At 39.4% G+C, this 27,624-nt stretch overlaps 1 protein-coding gene across 1 annotated transcript in view; it reads right to left on the reverse strand.

Moving 5' to 3' along the window:
* Positions 1-1,740: 1,740 nt before the first annotated feature.
* Klhl20 (kelch like family member 20) overlaps positions 1,741-27,624 on the reverse strand; it is a 44,800-nt gene continuing 18,916 nt past the window's right edge. Inside the window, exons 3-12 of the mRNA XM_028759965.1 lie at positions 23,574-24,147; positions 17,242-17,400; positions 15,996-16,090; positions 13,557-13,672; positions 12,055-12,238; positions 9,817-9,960; positions 8,890-9,023; positions 7,190-7,398; positions 5,563-5,669; positions 1,741-2,082 (exon numbers count right to left, since the gene is read on the reverse strand). Coding sequence (XP_028615798.1) covers positions 1,998-2,082; positions 5,563-5,669; positions 7,190-7,398; positions 8,890-9,023; positions 9,817-9,960; positions 12,055-12,238; positions 13,557-13,672; positions 15,996-16,090; positions 17,242-17,400; positions 23,574-24,147 — 1,807 coding nt within the window. The 3' untranslated portion in view covers positions 1,741-1,997. The remainder of the gene's footprint in view (positions 2,083-5,562; positions 5,670-7,189; positions 7,399-8,889; positions 9,024-9,816; positions 9,961-12,054; positions 12,239-13,556; positions 13,673-15,995; positions 16,091-17,241; positions 17,401-23,573; positions 24,148-27,624) is intronic.

Here is a 27,624-nt window from a genome sequence, read left to right on the forward strand (position 1 = left end):
CACACACATGTGCACACACACACAATGTAAAAAAAACAATACTTTAAAAATTAAAACGTTTTTATGGTAAATACTACCTTTATTTTAAAAAGTTATACATGCTAGAAAAAAGCATAAATGATACATGTAAACAATTGTTTACCAAATACTTATCTTTTTCCTTGAAAAAGGTGCAAATGATGTTTAAATGTAAACACAAAAGGTGCCGGGGGAGAGGGAGAAGGTAAAGGTTATTCCTTTTAGTTGTGACTAAAGTCTCATTCAAAGGTTTTCCTGCAAAATACACTGAAAGAAAAAAAAATCAGTCTGTGACTATAATGGGGGAGAATCTTAGGCACTAAAATTTTCATTTATTTCCTTAAAATTTTTAACCTTTCATCAGAAAGTGCAACTTAAGAGACAGAGTAACAGTGGCCTTATGAGATGAAAGGGTGATAACCAGCGTAAGGATCCCAGCTCTGTTCACATGCTTCGCTGGCTTGGTGTTCCTTCACATGTACTGCTAATATGAAGATCATTCCTTTGGTGTTACTAAGTAGGGGTCATCTCAGAGTCACCAGGCTGGAACATCCAGTGTAAAGTGAAAAACAGAATTCACTGCTGGAGAAAGGTCACTGCTTCTTGGTGGCAAAGAGGAGACAGGAAAGAAAGCTGCAGGTAGTGAGAGCACAACTCTTACACAGCTACACTTGCCTTCACTGGAATTCTCAAGATGACAACCAATGAGCCTCACACTATTTTTATAAGAGGCACTGAGCAGAGACCTAGGTACATGTGGCAGAAACTATGAAAATATTACAGGGGGAAAAGGGAAAGGGGTAGGAAGAAAGTTCAGCCAGACAGATGTAAACGCCCACCAGTGAGTGCAGACCATAGCATCTGAGTCCTGCTTTTATAGATTTAATATTCTGAATTGTCTTGCTTAGTGCGATGTCTTCTTATTCAGTTTTTCTTTTGCATTTAAAAAATTTCATTTTTTAATTACTTATATTTGATGGGTATATGTGTGTGTTTGTATGTACATGAATGCACTGGAATACAGGTATCTACAGAGGACAAAAGAAAGCCCTGGATAAGCCTAGCTCAGCAGTTTTCAACCTGTGGGTGGTGACCTCTTTGGGGTGGCGGTGGTCAAAGGACCCTTTCACATAGTCTGCATATCAGATGTCCTGCAAATCAGGTGTTTATATCATGATTCATAGCAGTAGCAAAATTACTGTCATGAAGTAGCAACAAAAATAATGTTATGGTTGGGGTCACCGCAACACGAGAACTGTATTCAAGGGTTGCAGCATCAGGAAGGTTGAGAAGCACTGGTCTAGATGGAGTTATACACAGTTGTGAGCTGCCAGATATAAGTGCTGGGAACTGAATTTGAGTCCTCTGCAAAAGCAGCACGCACTCTGACTGAACCATCTCCAGCCCCCTTTACATTTGGAGTGCTCTACTATTTATGCAAAATGGTAATGAGCGCAGACACTAGCATTTTGGCTTCCTCACTGGCAATCTCTGCAGGTGGATAGTATCTAAGAGGAATAACATCAGGTCACACATAGCCCTTCTGCCCTTACTCAGATTTTAAAAATCAACCTAAAACCTACACAGCAAAGAAAATTCTGCAGCTTGGAACTTTTGCCTTTTTCTTTTTTTCCTTTTTTTTTTTCATGGTAGGAAGGATAAGTAAAAAAAAATTAAAAACAACACAACAATAACAACAAGAACCCAAAGGACCCAAACCAACAAAACAAAAACAAAAATCCCCATCAAAACTCCATGATAAATTAAAGCCAAAAATAAATACTCTTCTGCACAGAGCGGAAAGGCATTGTACAAAGGTGGCATTTTGCAGGTGAGTTCCGTCGTTAGACTGGTGTTTCTGAATGTTGAGGCACCGGCAAAGAATAAAATTTGTTCTATTGTTTTCTTGAGCTATACAAAGCGTCGGAGTCAAGGCTCTTCCAAATATAAAGGAGCGTATGCACGATTTCTTTCTGTGTTCACCATATATGAGATTCACAATGTGTCATTTTAATAACTCCTACACCACCTCCTAGCCGACGGTAATTCATTCCTCCGTACAACCTGCAAAGACAAAAACAAAGGCATATTTTTTTCTCTTTCTCTCTCTCTCCTCTCTCTCTCTCTCTCTCTCTCTCTCTCTCTCTCTCTCTTTTGTTGTTTTTCAAGACAGGGTTTCTCTGTGTAGTCCTGGCTGTCCTGGAACTCATGTAGACTAGGTTGGCCTCGAACTCAGAAATCCGCCTGCCTCTGCCTCTCAAGTCCTGGGATTAAAAGCATGCGCCACTGCTGCCCGGCAAGGCATATTTTCAAACTGGAAAAAGCACTGCTCCTTATAAATGGAGGCACCAGTCACAGCATTTTGAGCTTCTTGTAACTCTTCCACAGTCAGCAGCAAATGGAACACAGGCAAGTAGCAGAAGGAAGTCAGACTCACTGAAAAGCTAGGTCAGAGAGGCTGGCCTGCCCTTTTACACTAGAGCTTTGCACCTAGCCAGGCTTCTAAAACACAAAATATTATGTTCCACATTTTTGTGTCTAATTTTATGCCTGGCTATCTATTTTCCCAGACATATTTTCTCCTTGCCTAAAACTTTCTCAATTATTAATTTTTTTTAATTTAATCTTTTATTTATTTATTTACTTAGACTACAGATTTTATTTCCCATAACCCCCGTCCACCCTCCAACTGTTCCACATCCCATATCTCCTCTCTATCCCCGTCTCCACAAGGATGTTCCCACCACCCACTCCCCATCAATTCTTAATTAATGTCTTATTTCTCTTGCTATGATCTTCCTAGGTCCATAGCTGTGGAGGTGCTGGTATTATAGGTATGCACCACTGTACTTGCCTTAATTATTTTTACTTGATTTTTCTATTTGATTTTTGAACTGTTCTCACTCCAGCCCTGCTTGCTTCAAAATCATGCCTCAGCTTCTAAAGGGCTGGGATTGTAGGGAGGAGCACCACACCAAGCTGCTCAGTTTCCCCTTCTGTTCCTCTTTCCTCCCTCCCTCTCTTCCCTCCCTCCTTCCCTCCCTCCTTCCCTCCCTCCATCCCTCCTTCCCTCCCTCCCTCTCTCTCTCTTTTCCTTTCTTTTTGTGTATCTATATACTGTGTGCAAGTGCACATAAGATTGGAGACCAGAGGTCACCCTAGATGTCATTCTTCAGAAGACATCCATTTTGTTTGTTTGTTGAGACAGGGTTTTTGGTGGCCTGGAACCCAACAAGCAGGCTTGGCTGCCTGGCCAGGGACCCCAGGGATCTGCTTTGTCTCTATCTCCCCAGCTTTGCTATTACAGATGTGAGCCACCATGTTTGGCTTTTTATGTGGGTTCTGTGGGTTAAAATCAAGTTTTCATGCTTGCAGAAGCAAGCACTCTACCACCTGCTTTCTTCCCAGCCCATCAGCTATTTGTTTTTATTCCCTTGTCTATACAATACCATTTATATAGTAATACCAGCTATATAGTAACATTTAGTTTGTGGTACATGAACAACATCATCTTCAAAGTTAAAGACTTTCAGGGAAAAAAATACTAGCTCCTCATTCAACAATGAAATAAAATTGATTTGGGATATGGACCAGGTATGGTAATACATACCTGTAGTCACCAAACATGGAAGGATGAGGCAAGATGATTATCTTAGCTTAAAACTAGCCTTGACCTACATAGTACTAGGCCAACCTGGGCTATAGAGGGCTACTTTCTTAAAAAGCAAAACAAACAATCAAAAACCAAACAACAAACAAAACCACCACCACCACCACTACCACCACCACCACCACCACCACCACCACCACCACCAAGCATAGTGCCCCATGCTTGTAATCTCAGCACTCAGGAGACAGAGTAGGATTGCTGTGACTTCCAGGGCAGCCTGGGCTGCAGAGTAAGTTCAAGGTTAGCTTGGCCTATAGTGAAACCCTGCTTCAAACTGCCAAAGCCCAAACCAAAGTTATTAAGTTTGGGATAGGCATAGAACACAGACCTTTAACCTAGCACTTAGGAGGCAGAGACAGGTGGATTTCTGAGTTTGAGGTCAGCTTGGTCTACAGAGTGAGTTCCAGGACAGCCAGGGTTATACAGAGAAACCCTATATCAAAAAATGAAACAAAATAAACAAACAAAAAACCCAAACCAACAAAAAAGTTTTTAGATTATAGATGTACGTATATATTACAGATTACATTATATTATCTATCGATGATTTTTAGGACCTTCATGAATATTGTTCACCACACATTACTAATTTTAATGACAGTTACTGACAAGTCCATATATAAATTATAGTGATTATGAGATAGAAGTAGTTGTAGCTATTTCTTTAATTATGCTTACTCTAAATTCCTCTCTGAAAGAAAATAAGAAAGAAAGAAAGAAAGAAAGGAAGGAAGGAAGGAAGGAAGGAAGGAAGGAAGGAAGGAAGGAAGAAAGAGAACTGTATAAAGAAGTAAACTTTCCATGAGTGAGAGCTTTTCTTTGTGCAAACCTGCTCTTCTCTGTCCTTTACCCATTTAGCGGTTTAGCAAGGCTTCCCTGGCCACTCTTCAGACAGACACACCTCCCTGTCTTCTAATCACATAGCACTTCCATCTAGCATGACTCTACAGTGCCAACACTGGGACTGCAAGGAATCTGTCTTCACTTTTGTTTCCTCAGGGACCAGAACACTCAGGAAATCAGATAAACATCGTCATGAAAAATGTAATGTTGGAGCAAAAAGCTCTATGTTACTGACTTTAGTATTGTGACTACTCAGCTATACACAGAATCCCGAGACAGTTATTTCAATCTCCGTGAGAGGAACTGTAGGGACACTTGTCTAGCATCTGACACCAGGGATCGTGGGATGTGCAGAGTGCTAGAGGGTGAGCCCAGGCTCTCACCCAGTGAGGCATCAACTCTACCACTATGCCCAACCCTGTCCCTGAGAATTTAAAAACAACATAAAATTAAATCTATAAAATGAAGTTTAACATAGTTAACCTCTCAAAAATAAGATGTAGCTTCCTATCTAAAAATGAACTTTAAAATATGGCAGATTTCTAACCAGAAGAATCTATCTTAATATACTTTTAAAAGCTAAAGGAGAAATAAGTTTCAAAATAGTGTTTTGAAAGTAACTACATTTTATTCCTTACAAAGAAAGAAAGCTTCTCGAAGAAACAAGAACTTGTATACGCAGCTGGCTCTGAGTCTAATCATGGCCTAGCTTATTTATGCACACTTTGATTTTCTTGGTGCATTGGTTTCCCCAGCAGGGTATGATGGGATAGAAAGGACACTCTTTGTTGTTTTTCTCACCTCTACTTAATATAAAATGAGATGGTTATTAGAAGAACTTAGGAATAGTTTTATCAGATACTTTAGAACAACCAAGTTAAAATGCATCACCATATCTGGGTTACTTCCACTCCCTTCAGGAAACCACATGAGGATGTTAGTACATTGGGCATCTCTCTTTTGGTGGTCATGATCTTTCTCAAACCCATGACTTCAAGTTAGGAATGAAGACTTGGAAGTCTAAAGGTTACCTCCACGTATTGGCATCTGGGTCAAACACTTCAATGGTCTTCAAGTACGTTGTGCCATCGAAACCCCCTACTGCCATGAGCTGTCCATTGACCACGGCCAGGCCCACCTGTAAGAACAAACAGCAGCACAGTGGATGCTGGAGAACTGAGAAAACCACGGGGAAATGTCACACAGTTTCTAGGTAGATTACTCAAATCTCTTACATTCCAATTTACATGACGTCAGGGAGAAAAAGTAGCAGGAACCATTAAATTAGGCATTTTATTAATATGTACACACAAAGAGTCAGATGCATTTGTAAAATGTAGAAAACCATTCATTCAGTATGAACAAGAACCTCCAAACTACTCTCATTTCTGGTTTGCCCACACTAATCCACTATCTAAACTGCTACTAAAATATTATTAAAAACACAAACATAAACATATAACTCCTGTTCAGAAACTTCTAAGCCTCCATTCTGCCTAAGACAGGTTTTAGGTCTGTAATGTTACTCAGGTTTTCAGAAATCTGGCCTTACCGCCTACATTTCCCCCTCTCCCAATGCTCTCCATGCTCTCATACCACTGGAGTAACTGTTATCTCTGAAACAGTATACAGATTGAGTAACTCATGTGCACTAAGCCCATTCTCCCACATCCTTCCGTCACATACAGCACTCCACAGCACATCATACTGTAGACACTGCAAACATTCCAGTCTCCTTCACCAGACTGAGAGCTCCATGACAAGAATCCTGTAGACATTTTGCCTTCTAAATGAGTGAAAATGTAATCAAATGGACAGTGAGAATAACAAAGATCTATCTGAAAGCCTGTTACTTCTCAGTAATAAATCGAGACACGTAAGTGACTCTTCCACTTGATGGTGCCTTTCAGTGAGACCCCTTGATGTACATGAAACCAGAATTTGTTCCTTTTAATCCTCAGATTAGGGAGTCTCTAGGTGCAGTTTGCTTCTCTTTCTTTGAGTTCTACACTGACAGACTCCTTCCATAATCAATGCTTAATAGGTTAGGTTTCATTGAGACAAACATTCCCGAAGGTGAATTTCATGTTCCATTTTGGACATCTCTTAGTGACCAGTCATCCATTCATGGTTAAGACCATGACAACAGGTTAGCCAGATGTGGCCTACATTATAGATGGGGCAGACCCAAACCATCTTTGGAAGACTTGTAGAAGGGCCAGATATGTTTTATTGTTTGTATCAGTATACAAACTCTACTTGAAGAAATTAGCTAGAAATACCACACAGGAATAGTTAGTGCTATTATATACAGAAGTTAAATAGGGGATAATATAGGAAAGATACCATCCAGAGAAGTAGCTGGTAAAAGATAAATTAAAAAAAAATAGCTTATACAATTATATGTATGAATGGATAGAAAATATTTAGCTACTGGAGTTAAAAGCAATCAAAAGAAATACAAGCTTTTGGGTTTTGTTTTTTTCTCCTGTTTTGCCTTTAAGCATCTTGACAGCTGAGACTGGAAACACAGCACATGGACATCAGCACTTCACCTTGCAGCATCCTAGCACAGTTTACAGTTTAGAGAATTCCTTTTGCACACCCTCTCTCAGTGCTTGCTTGCAAAGCTAAAAGCTCCCAGTAGCTGGCACTTACTCCACTCCTGCGGGATGTCATGGCCACCACGGGAGACCACTGGTTAGTTCTGGGGTTGTATCTCTCAGCACTGCTAAGCTCTGTAGTGTCGTCTCTCCCTCCCACAGCATAGATCATGTCCTGGTACACTGCACAACCTAGGTGTTTCCTTCGGGTCCCCATAGGCGCTATGGTGTGCCATCTGTTTTCCTGAGGATTGTAGCGCTCCACTGCAGTGGAAAGAAAGATCAGTCAGTGAGCACGTACCTGCTTCCTCCTTCAGAGCCACTCAAGCTGCAGTAAATAATCTGACCAGGAACCAGTTTCCTACAGTCATCTTCTGAGGAAAGGGCATGTGTTAACTTCTAGTTGTGGCTACATAACTAATTATATGCACTCTATCTTCTAATAGGGTAGAACTTGATTATGACTTAAAAGAACAGTTTAGTACTAAAAATTTATTGTTATAATTAGAGAGCTTTTATACTTCTATTTCCCTCATATAATTTATTTGATTATTTATTCATGTTTTGCTCTTCTTTTTAGATGGAGTCTTGCTCTGTGGTACTAGTCTAGAACTCACTATGTAGCACAGCCTCAAACTCATGATTCTTCTGTCCTTGTCTCCCAAGTGCTCTCCCATGCCTAGTTTGCCTAGTGTCTTCTGAGCCACTGAAGATACATAACAATGAATCTCATGGTGTGTCACTGACAGTATCCTTAGATAAAAATACCTATTATGTCTAGACCAGTGATTCTCACCCTGTGGTTAATGAGCCCTTTGGGGTGGGGGGGTCACATGTCAGACATTTACATTGTGATTCATAACAGTTATGAAGTAGCAACTAATTGATTTTATAGTTGGGGGGTCACTACAACATGAGGAACTGTATTAAAGGATTGTTGTATTAGGAAGTTTGAGAACCGCTGGTCTAGATAGAAAAGGCAAAGAAGCTTGTAGTTCTAAGGTTTTACTTATTCTTATATTTAAAGAATTCTCTTTTACTGAGGGGAGGTGGTGATTATGGGAGGTAGGGAACTCACTTTTTTATAAAGCAGAGTTTTGTTTTTTAAATTGTGGCCCTATTGTTTTTGTGTTTATTTATTTATCTATTTTATGTCTAAATGTTTTGCCCTCACGTATGCATATGTGTGTGCCTGGTGTCTTCAGTAGAACCCTTGGGGCTGGAGTTACAGACGGCTGTAAGTCACTATGTGGGTGCTAGGAACTGAATAAGAAGTGCTCTTAACCAAGTGCTCTTAACCACTGAGTCATCTCTGCAGCCCCAGACTTTAAAAATCCACTGCAAGTTTCTAGCAGCTTATAAAGTAAATAGAGAAAGAAAACTTTGGGGAACATATTAGAAGTTATGAGTTACATTTTCCTAGAGAGAAAATTAAAACATTTTCTTTAAAAAGATATAGAATACATTTATGAGTATATGAGTAGCACAACTTAGATTCAGTGGTTTACTAAAAAAAAAAAGGAAAGAAAGAAAAAGAGGACAAATGAAATTAGGACTGGATGGGGAGGTGGGGGTGGATCTGAGAGGAGTAGGAGGATGAATATAATAAAATATCGTGCATGAAATTCTTCAAGAATGAATAAAGATGTTATACTGAAAGTTATAGAATAACCTGAGCTTTTGATACTTAGTGCAGAGGGATTCCCCCAAGGAGAATGTGCTGTGTGGACCTCAGACTGATGTTGAGGGACTGACCTGTGTTGAGTGGAGACGTGCCATCAGAGCCACCTACAGCGTATAAGAATCCTCCCAACACAGCCACAGCCACGCCTAGCCTTCTAGTGCTCATAGAAGCCACCCGGGTCCACTTGTTCTCCTTTGGATCATACCTGTAGGGAGGGAAACATATTTTTACTGCCCAAGCAGTGTTTACAGGCCTGAAATCACAAGAGATAGAACGGACACACACATCTGCCATAGCTTGAGAAAAAGGACGCGCGCGCACACACACACACACACACACACACACACACACACACACACACACACAGAGTCATATACATCTACTATTCAGCTTTTAAAAAAAAATTGACATTTGACATTTGACAATATTTGACATTTGTGACAACAGGATGAATATGGGGAGACATTTTGTTAAGAGAAATAAGTCAGACACATGAAGAAAAATACCATTTGATCTTGAAGATGGAATCTAAAATTAGCCTAATTTATAGAAACAAACAATAGAGGACTCTACTCTCAGTGGGCTGGGTGAGGGGTGGGCAGGATCAGAGAGATGCTGATACGTTCAGGAAATCTAAAGTACAGCACAATGAGTGTTATTATGTCATACATTTGAAAATTTGGTGAAAACTGTTTTCACAGAAATTCCCAAAGTATGTAGGGTAATAATCAGCTAATTAGTCTGCCTTAGTCATTCTATGTGGTTTAAATAGTTAAATACATCATGTTCACCACAAATGTACTTTTATCAATTAAAGAATAGATGAGGGGGGCTATAAAATACTAGAAGGAGAGAATCAATCCCATAAAGTCACCTTCTGACCCCTCCCTCTCTCTTACTGTTAATTCTATACCATTAAGGGCTATATGAAAATGCAAAAAGAACTCTGTATGTCCATTAAAAAGAACTGAAAATTACTTTGATTAAAACGAAATCACCTCTCAACTATATTGAGGCAAGAGACACCATCCTGCCCACCCACAGCATAGAGAAAGCCTCCAAGGACTGCCACTCCAACGCTCGTCCTGCAGGTGCTTGTAGGGGCCACATCACTGCTCCACTGGTTTGTTTTGGGGTCATATCTGCAAAGAACACAGTAAGAGTTTATGTTACATGGTAAAGCTTGGCTGTGCTTCTAATATTTCAAACATATAAGCATATGTTTCTATTTAAGGGTTGTTCTTTTCCTCAAACACAGGTTGATTAACAATCAAAGCATATGAATGGGGGCTGAACTGAGGGACTATATGATAGTAACTGTACTGCTACAGACCTACAGCCCTGCCTAATGTATCTTTTAAAATTTATTTTTAATATTTATTTTAAATATGCTTTTCCCTTTAAAAAAAAAGTCAGAATGCTGCAGAATCCCACCTCAATTCTGGTCTTTTACAATTGGGATTTGGCAAATTTCCCTCAAACCTTTGTAATAAAATATTATTCACATCTGCATTATTTAAATGAAAAATGTTTTATTTATATAAATGCCATATGGTACAGTTTTCTCCTTTGATATATTTTGAGATCTCTTTTCATTAATAAAATTGTAGCTTTTTTTCCTTTGAGCTATTTTGTTATATTGTAATATACCATGCACTGTTTGATCTTATTTTTTAAAAAATATATATCTGTATATATATGTATAAATATAAATATATATGTGTATATACATATACATACATACATACATGTGTGTATATGTGCTTATGAGTACAATACCCACAGAGGCCAGGAGAGGTGCTGGAGCTCCTGAACCTGAGGTTAGAGACAGGTGTGAGGGTGAGCATTCTCAGCATGGGTGCAGGAAATTGAGTCACATCCTTCCAGTCCCTTAATCACATTCTTATGGATACATTCTTAGGTTGTTTCTGATACTTTGATAATTAGGAACAGAGTTACATGGCTGAGCATATAGCTCAACAGTAGAGTGCTTATCTAGCATGTGCAAGACCCCTTAACCACTGGAAAAAAAAAAAGCAAAAGCAAAAGACAAAAAGCAAAAGACAACCAAGTTGCTCCCCCTTTGTAGTTCTATCTATTTTTACTTTTTAAATTTTCATTACTTTTTCTTTCCTCCTTGTTTTTCCTTATTTCTCTAGATTTAGTTGCTCTTTATAACTTCTTGATCTAAAAGCACAGTTTTCTTTCTTTTTCCTCTGTGAGACTATGTAGCTTGGTCTCACTATGTAGCTTGGAATGGCCTCAACCTTGTGACCCTCCGCTCTCCTGCTTCAGCCTCCCAAGTGCTGGGATCACAGGCGTGTGCACCTCGCCCACCTCGCTTACTTTCTCTTTTCTTATTTCCAAATGTGTCTAATATATTGTTCATTTTTGTCTCTGTGTACCACCTTAGCTACATTTTAGATATTTTGATATATATATATTGACTTAATTGTTAAGCTACAAGTATTAAGTCATTTGTACTTTATTCAGCACACTGATTGACGTCTAGGTGCCATTCTCCCAGACATTCCTCCCGCCACAATCTATAGAGCTAACCCTTCTGTTCTTGTTTGTCTGGTTTTTTTTTTTTTAAACCTATGCCATATCTAGAACCAATGTTCAGAACTGGATATACAACTTTTACAGACATGCTACGGAACTATGACAATCACTACAGATCAACATCACTACAGATCAACATGACTTAATGAAAGAGAATATGTGGCAACAAGGATCTTAAAAGAAAAAAATCCCTCACTGTAACTTCCAGTTTGTCAGGTACGTTAACAATTGGATAGCACAGTACACACAATCATGCTTAAAATACTTATGAAAGAGCAGAGGAACAAGTAACTCATCTGTGGTCAGAGAAGGCTTTAAGCAGGAAGTAACATTTTAAGTCTTGTAAGCCTTAAGGGGCACAGATATTCCACAGTGGGAAGAACAGTACGCATACATGCAGGGGCGGGAGGAGAAGGAAGACAGTATGCCCAAGGCGCTGCAGGCAGCTTGCTGGATCTGCAGTGGCATGCTTAGAGAATGACTGTGTCCAGTGGGGAAGAGACCAGAGAAACTGGCAAAAATCAGATCATATCTTCTACACCATGCTAAGAAGTCTAGACTGTTAATTGGTATCACAGATGTACCACTAAATTAGTAAGTCACATGTTTCATAATTAATACCTCAAACAAAATCACAGAGACAATAGGGATTTTTTTCAAATTAACCTTACCTTTCAACACTATTGAGATATGAGGATCCATCATGGCCGCCTACTGCATATAGCAGGTCATCAAGAACACTGACCCCGACTCCACATCGCCTTTTACTCATTGAAGCTACCATTCGCCACTCATTGGTCTGGGGATCATAGCGTTCAACACTGGAAATGGCATCTCCACTGCACCAACCACCAACTAGGAGCAACAGAAATAGTTAAGACAACACCTGTCCTGAGGCAGACTGCTAACCTCACTGTGACTCCATGCTCTGACTAACCAAGCGCACGTAGAAGCAAGTCAAGGGCAAGTTACAGTCACCAAAAGTCAGCAAAAGTAACTGAAAAGTATCTTGATCTCGGATCCCAGTCTCCAGAACTATGAGAACACGCATTTCTTTTCTCTGAACTACCCAGTCTACAGCATTCTGTTATGGGAGCCTGGGTAGGCTAATACACAGAGTAAGAGTTAGAATAACTGCCAAGTCAAGTTCCATCATCCTTTCCTAAACGACCACTGGGGGAAAATATGTGGTAATGGCATATAATGATAAATTTGTTTTTCTTTCAAATCATGTCCACTTCAATATAAACAAGAGTGATTCTAAAGCTTTAAAAAACAAAAACAACCAAGGTTATTTTAAGTCTAAAAAACTTTGAATCTACTAGTTTCTACATGGTGTTAAATGATTCCTGAGCCACATTAAAAGTGCAATTAATATTAATCATCTTCTAGACAGACCTAAACATTCACTTTCTTTATTTCAAATCTCAATGTGATATAATTCTACTTTCTTATTAATTCATTTAAATCAGAAGAGTCATCATGTATTAGAGAATAACAAATGTGTGTACAGTAATTTGCTTAAGTGTAAATTCCATAACTGAGCACATACAAGGAATTTCAATATTAAAGAAAACACCTTAAATTCTAAAATGGCCCTACACTGGGGCAACGGTAGCAGTAAAACAGTATGTTTAGGTTGTCTTGAATTCAACCAACTTCAAAAGAGCCTGGAAAGTCTTTTAATATAAGATAATGTTTTTGGCAACTCCATGTAACTCTGAAGTGACTTGCTATGTAGATTTATATAACTTGTACAGCGATTAAAAATGCATGCTACAAACATACATTGTGTGATGGTCTTAGATGGGATTTTCAGAGTACTATTTTAAAGAACAGCACTGTTGACTCACTATGTGACTCTTATGATAGCAAGTATCACAGCAATCTAAATGATGATCCAAATAGTAAGAAGATATTTGGTTTAATCACAGTATACTAAAATTTAAGTCAAGCCTTTATAGGGCATGTGTTATATTATTCCTAAAATTCTAGTACTAGGAAGCTGAAGTGGGAGGATTATGAGTTTAAGGCCGCCTGTACTACATGGAAAATTCCTAGACAGCTTGGGCTACACAATAAAATTCTATCTCAAAAAAAAAACCCACCCAAAACAACAAAAAACAAACAAACAAACAAAAACCTAAATAAAACAAATAAGAAAGGTTGAGACCTGCGAAGAGCACTTCTCCACATCGGATAGGTTTCCGTGGCCTTGTCCTTGGTCCTTGCATTAGTGGTCGTTCTTGAGGCAACAGGAGGTAGTTTTTAGCCTCATCTACCAAGTCTCTGTAGAAAAGAAATGTTGTACTTATTCCAAATGACTGAAAAACAGTCCAAGTCTCTACATGGTGTAAGAAAACAAATGTTGGCAAAAGGAAACAAGCCCAAATCAAACCAAATCCTTGATGCCAGTCAGTACAAAAATTGGCACAAATATGAAAACCATGACACAAATCATATTATGAATTCTGAGTTGACTGGCATTTCTATCCTAACTTCATATCTGAGTGCAAATTTTAAGCTCACCAATCTTAGAGCAGACAATATCTTAACCCTCACCCCCCAGAGTTCTAACTTGATTACCAGCTTACACAGTCACTATTTTCTAATAAGTTTTATTAGGTTCTTCAATATCAGTAAGGACCACGTCAGAAAGGGCTGTAGGTATCTGGGCCAAATAATATTTGAGGTCACTGAATACTAAGGTACTATCTAGTATCATATGAATGGCTTAATGTAACTAGACTACTGGCATGAACAAAAATTTTTCAATGTTCCTTCAAGAGAACAGCCTATAGATTATACATAGTATGGTACTTTGTATATGAATCTTTTTGGTGAGTAGTGCCTGATTAATGTACATTATATTACTCTGTTATACTTCAACTGCAAATGTACACTCAGCTGCTCTAATTTCTTATTACTTACACTACACTGAGTAATGTATCCATACATGACCAGTGCTAGGCATAACCTTAAAATGTATTTTTCTCCTAATTTATTTACCCTACAAACAAAATAAACAGAAAATAAAACAGAAATTAAAAAAAAAAAGTCAAACTAAAGATCAAGAGGTTTTTTCTGGCTCCCTAAACTTGGCAGAATGGTTTCCTCCGTCAGCTTCTCCTCTATCAGGGTACTTGTGGCACAGATAACACTGAGCATCCAACACAAATTAACAGTGACAATACTGCTACCTTCTGGCTTCTGTTTTAAGCTCTTAATATACACATTTATGTAGTTAATAGCCCTGCCAAATAGGTACTGTTTTTATCTTCACTGTACAGATGAAGGAAGGGTAGCACACAGTAAGTGGCTTGCCAAGTGCTAAGGGTAGGGCAGGGTACCAGGAGTCAACTTTGTTCAAAAGTGACTTCACAAGTAGTTTACTTTCCATGTCAGAATCATCAATAATATCTGATTAATGCTTAATTAGGGGAGGGGCAGCCCTGTATTATTTCTTCGTATTTCAGCCTGTATAATTTATATGTTTTCCCTTCCGGTATTCACATAGTTAGGAGAACTGATTGCTAGTGGTCTATTCTGTCCTGCTTTTCATCAATTTAGAAGGTTTTGTTGTTGTTGTTTTGTATTGTATTTAACATTTATTTATGTGTATAAGATTCGAGTGTCACAGCATGAATCTGCAGGAGTTGGTTCCCTTCTACCATGTGGGATTTTGGATTGAACGAAAGCTGCCAGGCACGGTGGCAAGCTACTTCATCCACTGAGCCATCTTACTACCACTCCTCATCCGAACACACACTTTTTCACATTTAAAAGACAAATATAATCCCAAATGTTGCACTTCCATTGAAGGCAAGCTTGAGGTCACAGAAGAAAATGCAGTGGATTTATATCCCTACCTATATACTAGAATGTGGGATAATTCCAACTTTTTTATTATCAAGAGGAGGCACAAAGGACAGTGTAATTCCAGTAGTTCTGAGTATCGACTAGAACTGACTCTCTAACTTATATATTTTACTTATAGTATATTTAGAATATACTAGTTGATGGGAAGGTCATTAAAATGCCAAAAGGTTTCAGATTTGAAAACAAATCTTAGTTGGGCAGTGGTGGCATTCGCCTTTAATCTCAGCAAGAAAAGAGTAAAGCGGCCAGCTTTCCTCTAAATACTGTTGAGAAATGCTTTCATTTAGCTCTATCAGTGGCCTGCCAGTGCTCCTGTGGGAGGGCAGGGCTTCAACTCTGTTTACAATCTTCAAAGTAAAACTACCCTGTTCCTCAGTGAGACATTGTGTATCAGTGAGAAAGGCTCATTAACAGACACACAGTCTTATTTAATTTATTCCCAGAAAAATAATCATAGAGGATTAACTCTGCAAAGGGAAACTTGCATCAAAACTTAGAAATCTACTTTATGCCACTTCTACTCCAATAACCACGACACATTAAAAAATAACCAGGAAAACTCCTAGTAGAACAACATACTGGAAATTCAGTCCTCTCGTTCTCCTCTTGACCCTAGCCCACAAGAAAACCCTGGTTTTGGCATATGAAATACAATATTTTAGAAGCAATACCAGTAAGCAGAGTAGTGGAACACAGGAATGCTTAGTTGCTGGTTTTCCTCACCCTCTCATACCTGCATTCTTCATCACTTTTAATGAGGGGGTCAGAGCCTACGGTGCCCACCAGGAACTTGGGACTAAGCAAAGGCAGGCGAACATGTTGCAGCACCTACGAGATAATAAATACAATCAAGGCATGAGCTCCCATTACAATTTGTTGGGAGAGTAATGACTCATGCTTCCTGACTTGTGGAGTCAAGTGTTTGGGGATCTATCTGGACATAAAGGAAGGTGGAAAGCATAAAGAGTAAATCTAAAATGTATTCTATCGATTCTATACTGTAGACTGGTTACAAAACTAAAGCATGCTCCTATCACTTTCCAGTGCTACTTTTAGCTTACAACGTTATGAGCTCCTCTATAATTGGACTCAAGTTCATTGACTAGTATATCCTGTTAGACTGCTAAAGAATATACTTTCTAGGGCTAGAGACGTGGTTTAGCAGTTACAAGTACTTGTGGGCCGTGCAGAGGACCTGGTCATAACTCCTAGCATCCACATGACAGCTCACAACTGTCTGTAACTCCAGTCCCAGGGAATCCAAAGCCCTATTCTGACCTTTATGGGCACCAGGCACACATGTGATGTACATACATACATACAAGCAGGCAAACATTCATACATAGAAAATAATAAAATAAATAAATATAAACAAAATACTTCCCCCTTATCTTCAGTTTTGCTTTTTGTGTTGTCAGTTATTGGTCATCAACTTTAGTCAGACAATAAATGAAAATTTTCAGAAATAAAAATAAGTAAGTCCCAAGTAACGTTTACTACAGTATAGTACTATAAAAATTCTGCTTATAATTAATTACTGTTAATCATTACTGGACCTAATTTGTAAATAAACTTTATCACAGAATATATATACTGAAAAAAACATAGTACATAGAGGGGTTTTAGGCATCTCTTAGGTGTCTTGGAATGCATCTCCTCTGGATAAGGAGACAATTTACAGCTATGACCAGAATGATCTTAAACACGTCACTTAGTGACCACTCAGCCTCAGTTCATCCTGTTCAAAGTGTGGTAGGACTTCCAAGCTATGGGAGCAGACGCACTCTTGTTTTCTTTTGTGATCTTATATGATTTCTAAATTGTGTAACAGTTCAAACAGAATAAGTTCACAACAATAAGCAATCACATGTAAGTCAAAGGTTTATAAGGAGAGTCACGACCTGTTTTGTTTCTGCAAGACAGTGCCTACTTTTTCTTCTGGTAAAAAGGATTTCTTAGAGAAGCATTTCGCCTCTTACCTGGGGTAACTGAGGACGTCTTTCCTGAATACTGTATTTGACCCAGGCCATCACCGCATTGAACACTTGCTCTTCACTCCGAACATTGAGCTCATCACTAGATATTATATCAATGAGTTGGTTGGCCGGAAGTAACATGAATTCTTCACTCTCCATTACCTGCTCAGATTTAGGTAACAAAAAAAGAGACAAACCTATAAGCACAGTTTTTGCCTCTATATGGTATTTTTTTTTCTTTAGTCACAGAGCAATATTATATACCACAATGAAGTTGGTACTTAAAACAAGGAGAAAAAAAAAACAGTTCCAAAGGGGAACAAAGAATAGAAAATAAACAAACAGCTTCCAAAACTTATCATTATTTAGTTTAAATGTTTCCCCTTTAAAAATTAATGAATAAAATAAAAATTCATATTCAAAATAAGCTGAATAACCATACTAAATTAAAGTTTCAGAATAATAAGAGACATCTAGAATGCCAGGAAAAGCTTCCAGAAGGAGGTTAGTTGAAATATCTTGGTCTCAGCTTCCAAAAAGAATGAAGATATATTAATTCTGCAAGCATGAATATAATGAAGAAAAAGTAAGACCAAGTGCAACTTTTAAGGACCAAATTATTATAATATTTCAGTGAGAAATTACGAATACACCCATGCTTACTTTTACCCAAGTCTAGAGAACTGTCAGAATGCAGATGACACAGCAACTAAGCTATTAAACAGGCCAACCATGGAAGTTAAGGTCTTGAAAGTCTGTTTGTCATGATGTAGCGGGCAGGGAGAAAGCAGCTATTGCTACCCTCTAAGTGGTTTCTCTGTTACACGACATGTGATGTCTGCACAGGCAGGATATTGTTAAAAGTTCAGACTCTGTGGTGTTGTCTTTAATGAGCACAATAGATTATTTTTGGGACAGGGCTATTATTCTTGTTTATCAAAAAGCAGGATATGATAGGGTTTAATAATATTTTAAACATTTGATTAAGAATGTTTTCTTCAAAAATAACAAGGAAAATACAAATCACAAAATTAAGCAGTCAGAGGCTGTAGTAATTACCTTTTCATAACAAAGATTTAAATTATCTGACTTTCTAGGGTCCAATATAGTCAAAACGTAGCCTTTACACTTAGTAACTAGTTAGCCAGATAACTAGTAACGAACATGGCTACATTTCACTTTCTGTGGCAGGGTTGACAGATTTAGAGCAGGGGTATACCATAAACCAGGACCTATGTACACATCAAATAATGTGCCATGGAATTTATATAACTGGGAGCAATGTATTTTATGTGGGTACTGTGGTTCTACAATGTCTAGAGGCAACATCGGGCCTAGTTCTAGTAAGAGTTCTGCCCTTCGTGGCCTACAAAACTCCAGGGATGGTTGTATCTGACTGCTTACCTATGTAGTTCCCCGTTTCATCGTTTAAGTACAATTTTGGTATTGTGTATCTTTAAGAAGGCCTTAACATTCTTTCAAAATTTCATCAGAAGATAATTCCCCCCCCCCTAATACACAGATTAAAAAACAAATATTACCAGGCTGGGGGATACAGCCCAGTGATAAAAGCCTTGCTTATCATCTGCAAGGCCCTGCCTGGGTTCTTCTATGCCCAGCACTACAAACCACCACAAAGTCTACAATGAGATTTCCTCTTGCCATGGTCAGAAAGGCTATAATGAAGAAAACAAGCAAAATTAAATGCTAGAAAAAAATGAGGGTAGGAAAGACCTCTTATGCATAGTTACTAAGAACGTACATTAACTTATCTGTTATGGAAACTGGTATGCAAGTTCTTGGAAATAAAGAGAACATCTGCTGCATGACTTAGATACATAATCAAAGGGATTGGTCGGGGGCAGCAACACCTCCACACTCATCGTCACTGCAGCACTACTCAGAGCAGCCGAGTTAGTGACTCAGTCTATCTGTCCATTAATGGGCAAACGAAGAAAACACGGTATACACAATGGAATTTTTTTTTTTTTTTGGTTATAAAGCACAAAACTAGCTGTCCACAATGGTTTATGCCAGGAATCTCAGCACTTGGGAGGCTGAAGCACGACTGCTGTCAGTTCACTCTCAACTTGGGTTCCTTACTAATCTGATTCTTTTCTAGTTCCAAAACGCTTGTATTTACTTATGGCCAATGACCTTAATATTAGTTTTAAGAAACTTCCTGGTCATACAATATACATATTGGTAGTAAATATATGCAATATATGTTAAGCCCTCTTTTGAAAAGTGTATGAGTGTGTTTTGCCTGCATGCATGTGTGTATATTATGTGCATACCTCGTGTCTATGGAGGTCAGGGGGTATCAGATCCCTGTGGCTGCAGTTATAAATAGTTGTGAGCTATCATGTAGGTGCTGGGAATTGTACCTAAGTCTACCAGAGCAACCAGTGCTCTTAAGTGCTGACCCAATGCTGCAGCTCTCTGAAAGTCTTCTTAAAAGAAACTCTGTACTTCTGACCCAGTATCCTTTGCTGGTCACCCATTTGCTAACCACCCTTCAGTACAGGGAAGGCTGCAAGGCTCTCCCTTCACTCAGGGGCTCTCACTGGTATAGATTATTTGACCACATTTAATAAGCTGTTTTAAATAGTAAAAAGTTTCAAACATTTATAAAGCTGAACCTGCCAATTTCTTTCTTTATGGCTTTTAGGTTACATCTCACTTAAAAGGACTAGACCACAGCTTACTTACAGTGTTGAACTAAATTTTAATCTCAGCCTAACCTCAAGGAGTAGAAAGCCATAGAAAGAGTTGCCTGTTCAATACTGAACACAGAACTCCAACATATGTTCTCAAATTCTTCTACTCACCAGTATGTATAAATTCCAGAGAATGCTGAGTTTAAAAGTGGATGTAAGGAGTAATTTTGAAGCCAAGTGGTGGTGGCACATGCCTTTAATCCCAGCACTGGGGAGGAAAAGGTGGGCAGATCTTTATGAGTTCAAAGCCACCAAAACCAAAAAAAGTAATTTTGATAGAGTTTGTTAAATTCCCCCATGCCATTCACACCAGCAATGTGTCTATGTGTCCATAGCCTCGCCAAGAGGGTATATGATTACATTTAAGATGATCTGTAACCTGAAAGTGGTTCTTTGACCAGGTATGGCGCATGTGTTCATAATCCTAGCATTTAACGGGCTGAGGATCAATGGTGTTGAGTTCAAGGCCAACTTGGGCAAAGCTGGAGGGAAAAAGTACTTTAGTGTTAATTTGTCTTTCTGTTATTTTGAACAAACAAATAGACTTTCAGATATTATAAGACGATTTGAATTTCTCTATATGTGTGTACTATCTAGCTTTCTGCTACTCAAGGGTGGGATCTACTGGTACTCTTGATGTATTAAGTACATTAACCTTTTGATACTGAAACAAGTTGCAAATATTTTCCTCAATTTATATTTGGATTTTGTCTTAGTACTACAGAAAAATTCTGAATGTGACAAAATTAATGATTGTAATGTTTAGCCTTTCTAGATGAGTCACTCAGAAATGCTTCTTCATTTCAAGGCCATAAAGGCATTGTTTAATGTTACTGTCTCATGTCATTTTGAGTAAGTGAAAAATAGTGAGTTTAATGAAAATTCTTTTTGTTTTTATTTTATTAGATATTTTCTTTATTTACATTTCAAATGTTATCCCCTTTCTCGATTGTCCCCCACCAAGTCCCCTATCCCATTCCTCCTCCCCTGATTCTATGAGGGTGTTCCCCCACCCACCCATCCACTTCCGCCTCCCCCTGCCCTTGAATTCCCCTACAAAAGTTCTTTTGGTACACCTTGAATACTTGGGCACAGGGGAAAGTTCCTGAACAGAACACCAATAGCTTATGCTCTAAGATCAAGAATTAACAAATGGGACCATATAAAATTGCAAAGTTTCTGTAAGGCAAAGGACACTGTCAATAGGACAAAACGGCAACCAACAGATTGGGAAAAGATCTTTACCAATCCTACATCTGATAGAGGGCTAATATCCAATATATACAAAGAGCTCAAGAAATTAGACTCCAGACAACCAAATAACCCTATTAAAAATGGGGTACAGAGGTAAAAAATTCTCAACTGAGGAAACTCAAATGGCTGAGAAGCACCTAAAGAAATGTTCAACATCCTTAGTCATCAGGGAAATACAAATCAAAACAACCCTGAGATTCTACCTCACACCAGTCAGAATGGCTAAGATCAAAAACTCAGGTGATAGTAGATGTTAGTGAGGATGTGGAGAAACAGGAACACTCCTCCATTGTTGGTGGGATTGCAAGACAGTGCAACCACTTTGGAAATCAGTCTGGTGGTTCCTCAGAAAATTGGACATAGCATTACCTGAGGATCCAGCTATACCACTCCTGGGCATATACCCAGAAGATGCTCCAACATATAACAAGTACATATGCTCAACTATGTTCATAGCAGCCTTATTTATAATAGCCAGGAACTGGAAAGAACCCAGATGTCCTTCAACTGAGGAATGGATACAGAAAATGTGGTACATTTACACAACGGAGTACTACTCAGCTATTAAAAACAATGAATTCAAGAAATTCTTAGGTAAATGGATGAAACTAGAAAATATCATGCTGAGTGAGGTAACCCAACCACAAAAGAACACACATGGTATTCACTCACTGATAATTGGATATTAGCTTAGCCCAGAAACTTGAAATACCCAAGATTCAACTCACAGGCCACATGAAGCTCATGAAGAAGGAAAACCAAGTGGGGGAACTTTGGTCCTTCTTAGAAGGAGTAACAAAATACTCAAGGGAGCAAATATGGAGACAAAGTGTGGGACAGAAACTGAAGAAGGAGCTGTCTGGAGACCATTCCACCTTGGTATCCATCCCATGAGCAGTCACCAAAGGTAGATGCTGATGTAGATGTCAGGAAGTGGATGCTGACAGGAGCCTGATATAGATGTCTCCTTAGAGGTCGGCAAGAGTCTGACATTCTCAGAGGCAGATGCTCACAGCTAACCATTGAACTGATCATGGGGTTCCCAATGGAGGAGTTAGAGTGAAGACTCAAGGAGCTGAAAGGGTTTGTGGCCCCATGAGGAGAGCAACAATACCAACCAACCAGAGCTCCCAGGGTCTAAACTAGCAGCCTGAAGCACGTAGGGAGGGACCCATCGCTCCAGCTGTATATGTAGGGGAGGATGGCCTTGTTGGGCATAGGTAGGAGAGGAGATCCTTGGTCCCATGAAGGCTGGATGCTGAGTGTGGGGGAATTTGAGGGTGGGGAGGTGGGTGTGGGGGGTAGGTGGGGGCACATCTTCATAGAAGCAGGAGGAGGGGGGATGGAATAGGGGGTTTCTAGGTGAGGGGATGGGGTAGGGGATAACATCTGAAATGTAAATAAAATATCCAATAAAAAATTTAAAAAAAACCAAAAACCAAAAAATTCTTTTGGTATTATTTAAACTTGTTTTTTCTTAACTATTAGTTTACCAAGTACTATTGTGCATAACTTATCCTGTTAAATAATCCATCTAATCAGGAAGGACATGCTGTAGGAAATCACTTCTATGGTGCAACGTCCTCATGCCTAAATAAACCATGTTTTGGTTTAATTATCATTATTATAATTATTATTAAGAGCTCTTCAGGAAGATGAATAGAAAAAAACAACTTTTGCTGGTAGCTATAAAACTGGCCTTTAAAACTCACTAACAGGCTTAGAATTTATAGCAACCTATTTATTTGATACACGGCAGGTATTAGGAGAACATAAATCCATATGATTCCCTTAAATTAAAAAGCATTTACCACTACTACCACTACTACATGTGTGTGTGCATGCTATGACATGAGTGTGGAGGTCAGAGGACAATATTCTGGGGATGGAACTCGGGTTTACCAACTGAATTACCTCACTGGTGCCCTACTTTTACCAAATAAGTTATAAATATATTCAAACCACTTAGTACAACTTGTGTGTGTATGTGTGTGGTGTGTATGTGTGCAAGTTGCATGTGCACATGTACATGTGTGAGCATATGTGCATGTACACACGTGTATGTGGTACACTTTCCCCATGCATGTTTGTGTACAGGCCAAAGGTCAATGTTGGGTTTCTTCTTCTATCATTCTTTACCTATTTTTTTTTTTTTTGAAGACAGACAAGATTCTTTATTGAGCCTAAAACTATTACGGGTAGATTGGCTGGTCAGCAAGCCCCAGGATCTTGCTGTCTTTGCTGCGGTTACAGATGTCATGCCAGGGTCCTATAACTGGTTGGCAGGAACTGAACTCAGGTTTTTGTACTTGAATGACAAGCACTTTACCCAATGAGCTATATCCCTAGCCCACGACTCACCTCTTGAAAGTTATGTTGGGTGAACTTGTCTGCAATCCTTAGCAACTCTCGGCAAGAATGTGTATCAGCGAAAGCCCGAATGCCCAGACAATTAGAAGGATCTAACTGTCTCTTTAAGAATTCACAGCAGGCTTCCTGTATTTCTGCCAGCTGGAGGAGGCAAGCAGCAGGCAAGAGGGTCTGGACATTGCCCTCTTCCACGGTTATCTGGGAGGTATACGCAAAGTCAATCAGCAGCTCCATGGCCCTCTCATCTATGTCTCGGATCACTACTTCTGTTTGCCGGCTTTCTGCCAGCTCTCCTGTAAACATTGCTCGGAAGTAGGGGCTGCAGGCTGACAGAATGACGCGGTGGGCATATATCTTCTTAGCGCCCACAACTAGCACCACATCACATAGCTCCCGGTGCTTTCTCAGAAGGTTGATCACTTCCAAGGTTTGCCGAGGGTGCTTATCTGAGATATAGGGCATTCGAGCAGGTTGGGGAACCCCTTCTGGCAGTTTGTTGGGGTCTCCAAGGGTGCAGCGGCTTGTTACATCCATTCCAGTCTCTCCTGGTCGAATGTTGGTACACCTACAGAGATGACAGGATGAAGAGAGATGGAAATGTTATTACTTCTCTTATTGCTCTAAAGCGTTCATAAGAGATAAGAAAACATGAAATTACCAGGGGTTCTGGGAGGGTTCCTGGGGCTTTGTGGCTTGATTTATAAGGGTGGAAATTTCTTTATAGAATGCTGGGAATTCTGGCTCCATGTCCAAATAGAGGAAGGCCTTATGTAGAGGAGATGCTGCCCCAGTTTTGAGTTGTGTCTAACCAGCTCATCTGTGAGCAGAGTCCTCCCTGACTTTGAGTTCATTCACCCTCTTATCTCTTGTGGCATCAGGACACAGTTTCTTCCATGGGGCACTCTCATTGAAAGTTCTCTCTAATATGAACCCATGGTTTTAAATGTCAGAGCTTATTTCCAAATATCATGTTCTTTTTGAAGACAGTTTAGATTTAATTTTACAGCAAACGTGGTAGTGAATGACAGAGGTTCATGTGGGGAAACAATCTGAGGACCACTAGCAATGAAAAACTCAACATCTAGAGCTAAATTCTGGGGTCAAACTGGGATGTTAGCTGGGAACACTTGTTCTTTTGCTGGATTATCCAAATGTTCTTCTTTGGTCCTAAGTAGAGGAATGAAGCTATACATCTGGATGACTATGGCACCTTGATAACCTCGATACCAACCACAAGAGGACGGCACTGCCTCTTTGAAGTTGAAGAGCTGCCTATGGGTACTAGCTTTATTTTTTCAAGACAAGGTTTCTCTGTGCAGCTGTCCTGGAACTCGCTTTGTAGATCAGTCTGGCCTTGAACTCAGAGATCCACCTTCCTTTGCCTCCCAAGTGCTGAGATTAAAGGTGTATACCATTGCCAGCTTGTTTTTCATATTTTAAAATGAATTTGCCCTTTTTTATTTGTTTACTAACTCTGCATGTGCTTAAAAAGGACATGAATGGTATGTACTCACTGATTAGTCGATATTGGCCTAAAAAGTACAGAATACCTAGGATACAATCCACAGAACTCAAGAAGGTTAACAAGCAGAAGGGCCCAAGTGAGGATGCTTCACTTGGGAAGGAGAATAAAATAATCACAGGAGGCAGAGAGAGGGAGAGACCTGGGTGGGAGAGAGGAGGGGGAGGAGAAAGGGGGAACATGATCAGGTATGGGGGTTGGGAGACAGGAGAGAGGCCCCTGAGGGCCAGCAGAATGAATATGCAACCTTAGGGGGTGGGAGGTGGGGGGACCCTCTAGAATGTTCCACAGACCTGGGAGATGAGGGACTCTCAGGACTCAGAGGGAGGGACCTTAGATGAAACACTCAACAGTGGGGGAGGGAACTTATAGAGCCTGCCTCCAGTAGAAAGACAGGGCATCAAGTGGAGGAATGGGGTTGCCATTCCACAGTCAAAAATTCTGACCCAGAATTGTTCTAGTATGAAAAAACTGCAGGGACAAAAATGGGGAAGAGATTGAGAAAAAGGCAGTGCAGTGACTGGCCCCACTTGGGATCCAGCTAAAGGGGAGACTCCAAGGCCTGACACTATTACTGATGCTATGGTGTGCTTACAGACAGAAGCCTAGCATGGCTGTCCTCTGAGAGGCCTAACAAGCAGCTGATTGAGACAGACACAGATACTTACACCCAACCACTGGACTAAAGTTGGGGACCTCTGTGGTTGAATTAGGGAAAGGCTGGAAGAAGCTGAGAAGAAGGGCAACCCCATAGGAAAACCAGCAGTCTCAACTAACCTGGACCCCTGAGATCTCTCAAGACACTAAGCCAACAACCAGACAGCATACATGAGCTGGTCGGAAGCTCCTGACATATATACAGTAGAGAACTACTTGGTCTGGCCTCAGTGGGAAAAGACACTCCTAACCCTAGAGGGAGTGGGGAGACCAGGGATTGGGGAGAGACATCCTCTTGGAGACAGGGGTTGGGGGTTAGGGGAGAAGGAATGGGATGAGGAACTGTGGGAGGGTGAAACGGAAGGGGGATAATGACTAGACTGTAAAAAAAAGTAACAACAACAACAACAATAATAATAAAGTGTTCTCAAACTTATAAAACTAACAGGTAATTTTTTAAAAAATAAGTTTTAAATATAAAATACATACAATTTAAAATTCATGAAAAATATTTAAAGTATTTAAAATTTTTCTCTCTACAAAAAAACCAAACACTCCTCCCAACAAGACAAATTAGACCTATATACAAAACTGTTTAAAAGCTTTAATTATATTTATTTCCTTTTTAATTCTTTACACTGATTTGTTCAGTGTGTATGTATTTGTATATTCGTGCATATGTAGATGCACACATATGCCATGGCACATGAATGGAGGTCAGAGAACAATCTGTGGGAGGTGGTTGATTCTCTCACCATGTTGGTCCTGGGAATTAAACTCAGATCATCAGGCTTGGCAGCAAGTGCCTTTATGCACTGAACCATTCAATACTGCTGGGCTCAAATTTAAACAAATACAGACACAGATACAGACACACATACACACACACAGACACAGACACACACACAGAGAGACACGCACAAGCACACGCACTTGCACACACACACATTTTTTATACTCCTGTGTCCTGGAACTCACTATGTAGACCAGGCTGGTTTCTAACTCACAAAGATCTGCCCGTCTCTCCCTCCAAGTGCTGGGATTAGAGGCATGCATTACCTTGCCTGGTCCCAAATTTTAATTCTTAAGCTTAGTTTGATTCAAATCTTGATACTTGTAGCTTTCTTAAAATAGCTGGTATTTATTTCTCCTTTTCATTTGGGTGCTGCTGTAATATTTCAGCATGAAGTCTGTAACACAGAGTTTATGATACATGCACAGGCAGGAAGAAAAGAAGATAGCTAACAACCTCCAAAATGAAATTTACATTTAATACTCAATTTCTTTGATTCTAACTTTCAAGGGATGACATATTACCCCAAATGCCATGTAATTCATCTTAAGAAGTGTTATCAGTCAGGCATGGCAAGGAATGCTTGTAATCCTGTACTTAAGAGGCTGAGTTAAGTGGATCAAGGACAGTCTTGGCTACACAGCAAACTCTTGTCTCAAAGATAGTTTTATTTAATCTAATAAAGTATGTGCCCGAAATATACAGTCAATTATAATAGTTTTAAAGAACTTAAAAAAATCAGCACATGTCTGCCCACATACATACCCCAAATCACAAAATCAAAAGCATGAGTTATATGAAGACCAGCATGGCACCCTGATGCTGGGTGACTGCTGAGAGCCAAATATAATTGAGAGGACCCTGCAATCTCTAAGTGAACGGAAGGCTTAACATCAAACTTTGACTAATAATGAAAAATAAATGTTAATTTTGATAAGTGCTAGGTTTTCTCTAGTAAGAAAAGCTCAGAGTAACTTTAGTATAGCACTTACATTTCTAATGTTATTAAATCAACATATCTTATGATCAGGGAGATGGTAAATATACTAGTGTAGCTTGTTCATCAAAAG

This window comes from Grammomys surdaster, unplaced genomic scaffold (genome assembly GCF_004785775.1).
Source record: "Grammomys surdaster isolate TR1022 unplaced genomic scaffold, NIH_TR_1.0 130, whole genome shotgun sequence".
Lineage (NCBI taxonomy): Eukaryota > Metazoa > Chordata > Mammalia > Rodentia > Muridae > Grammomys > Grammomys surdaster.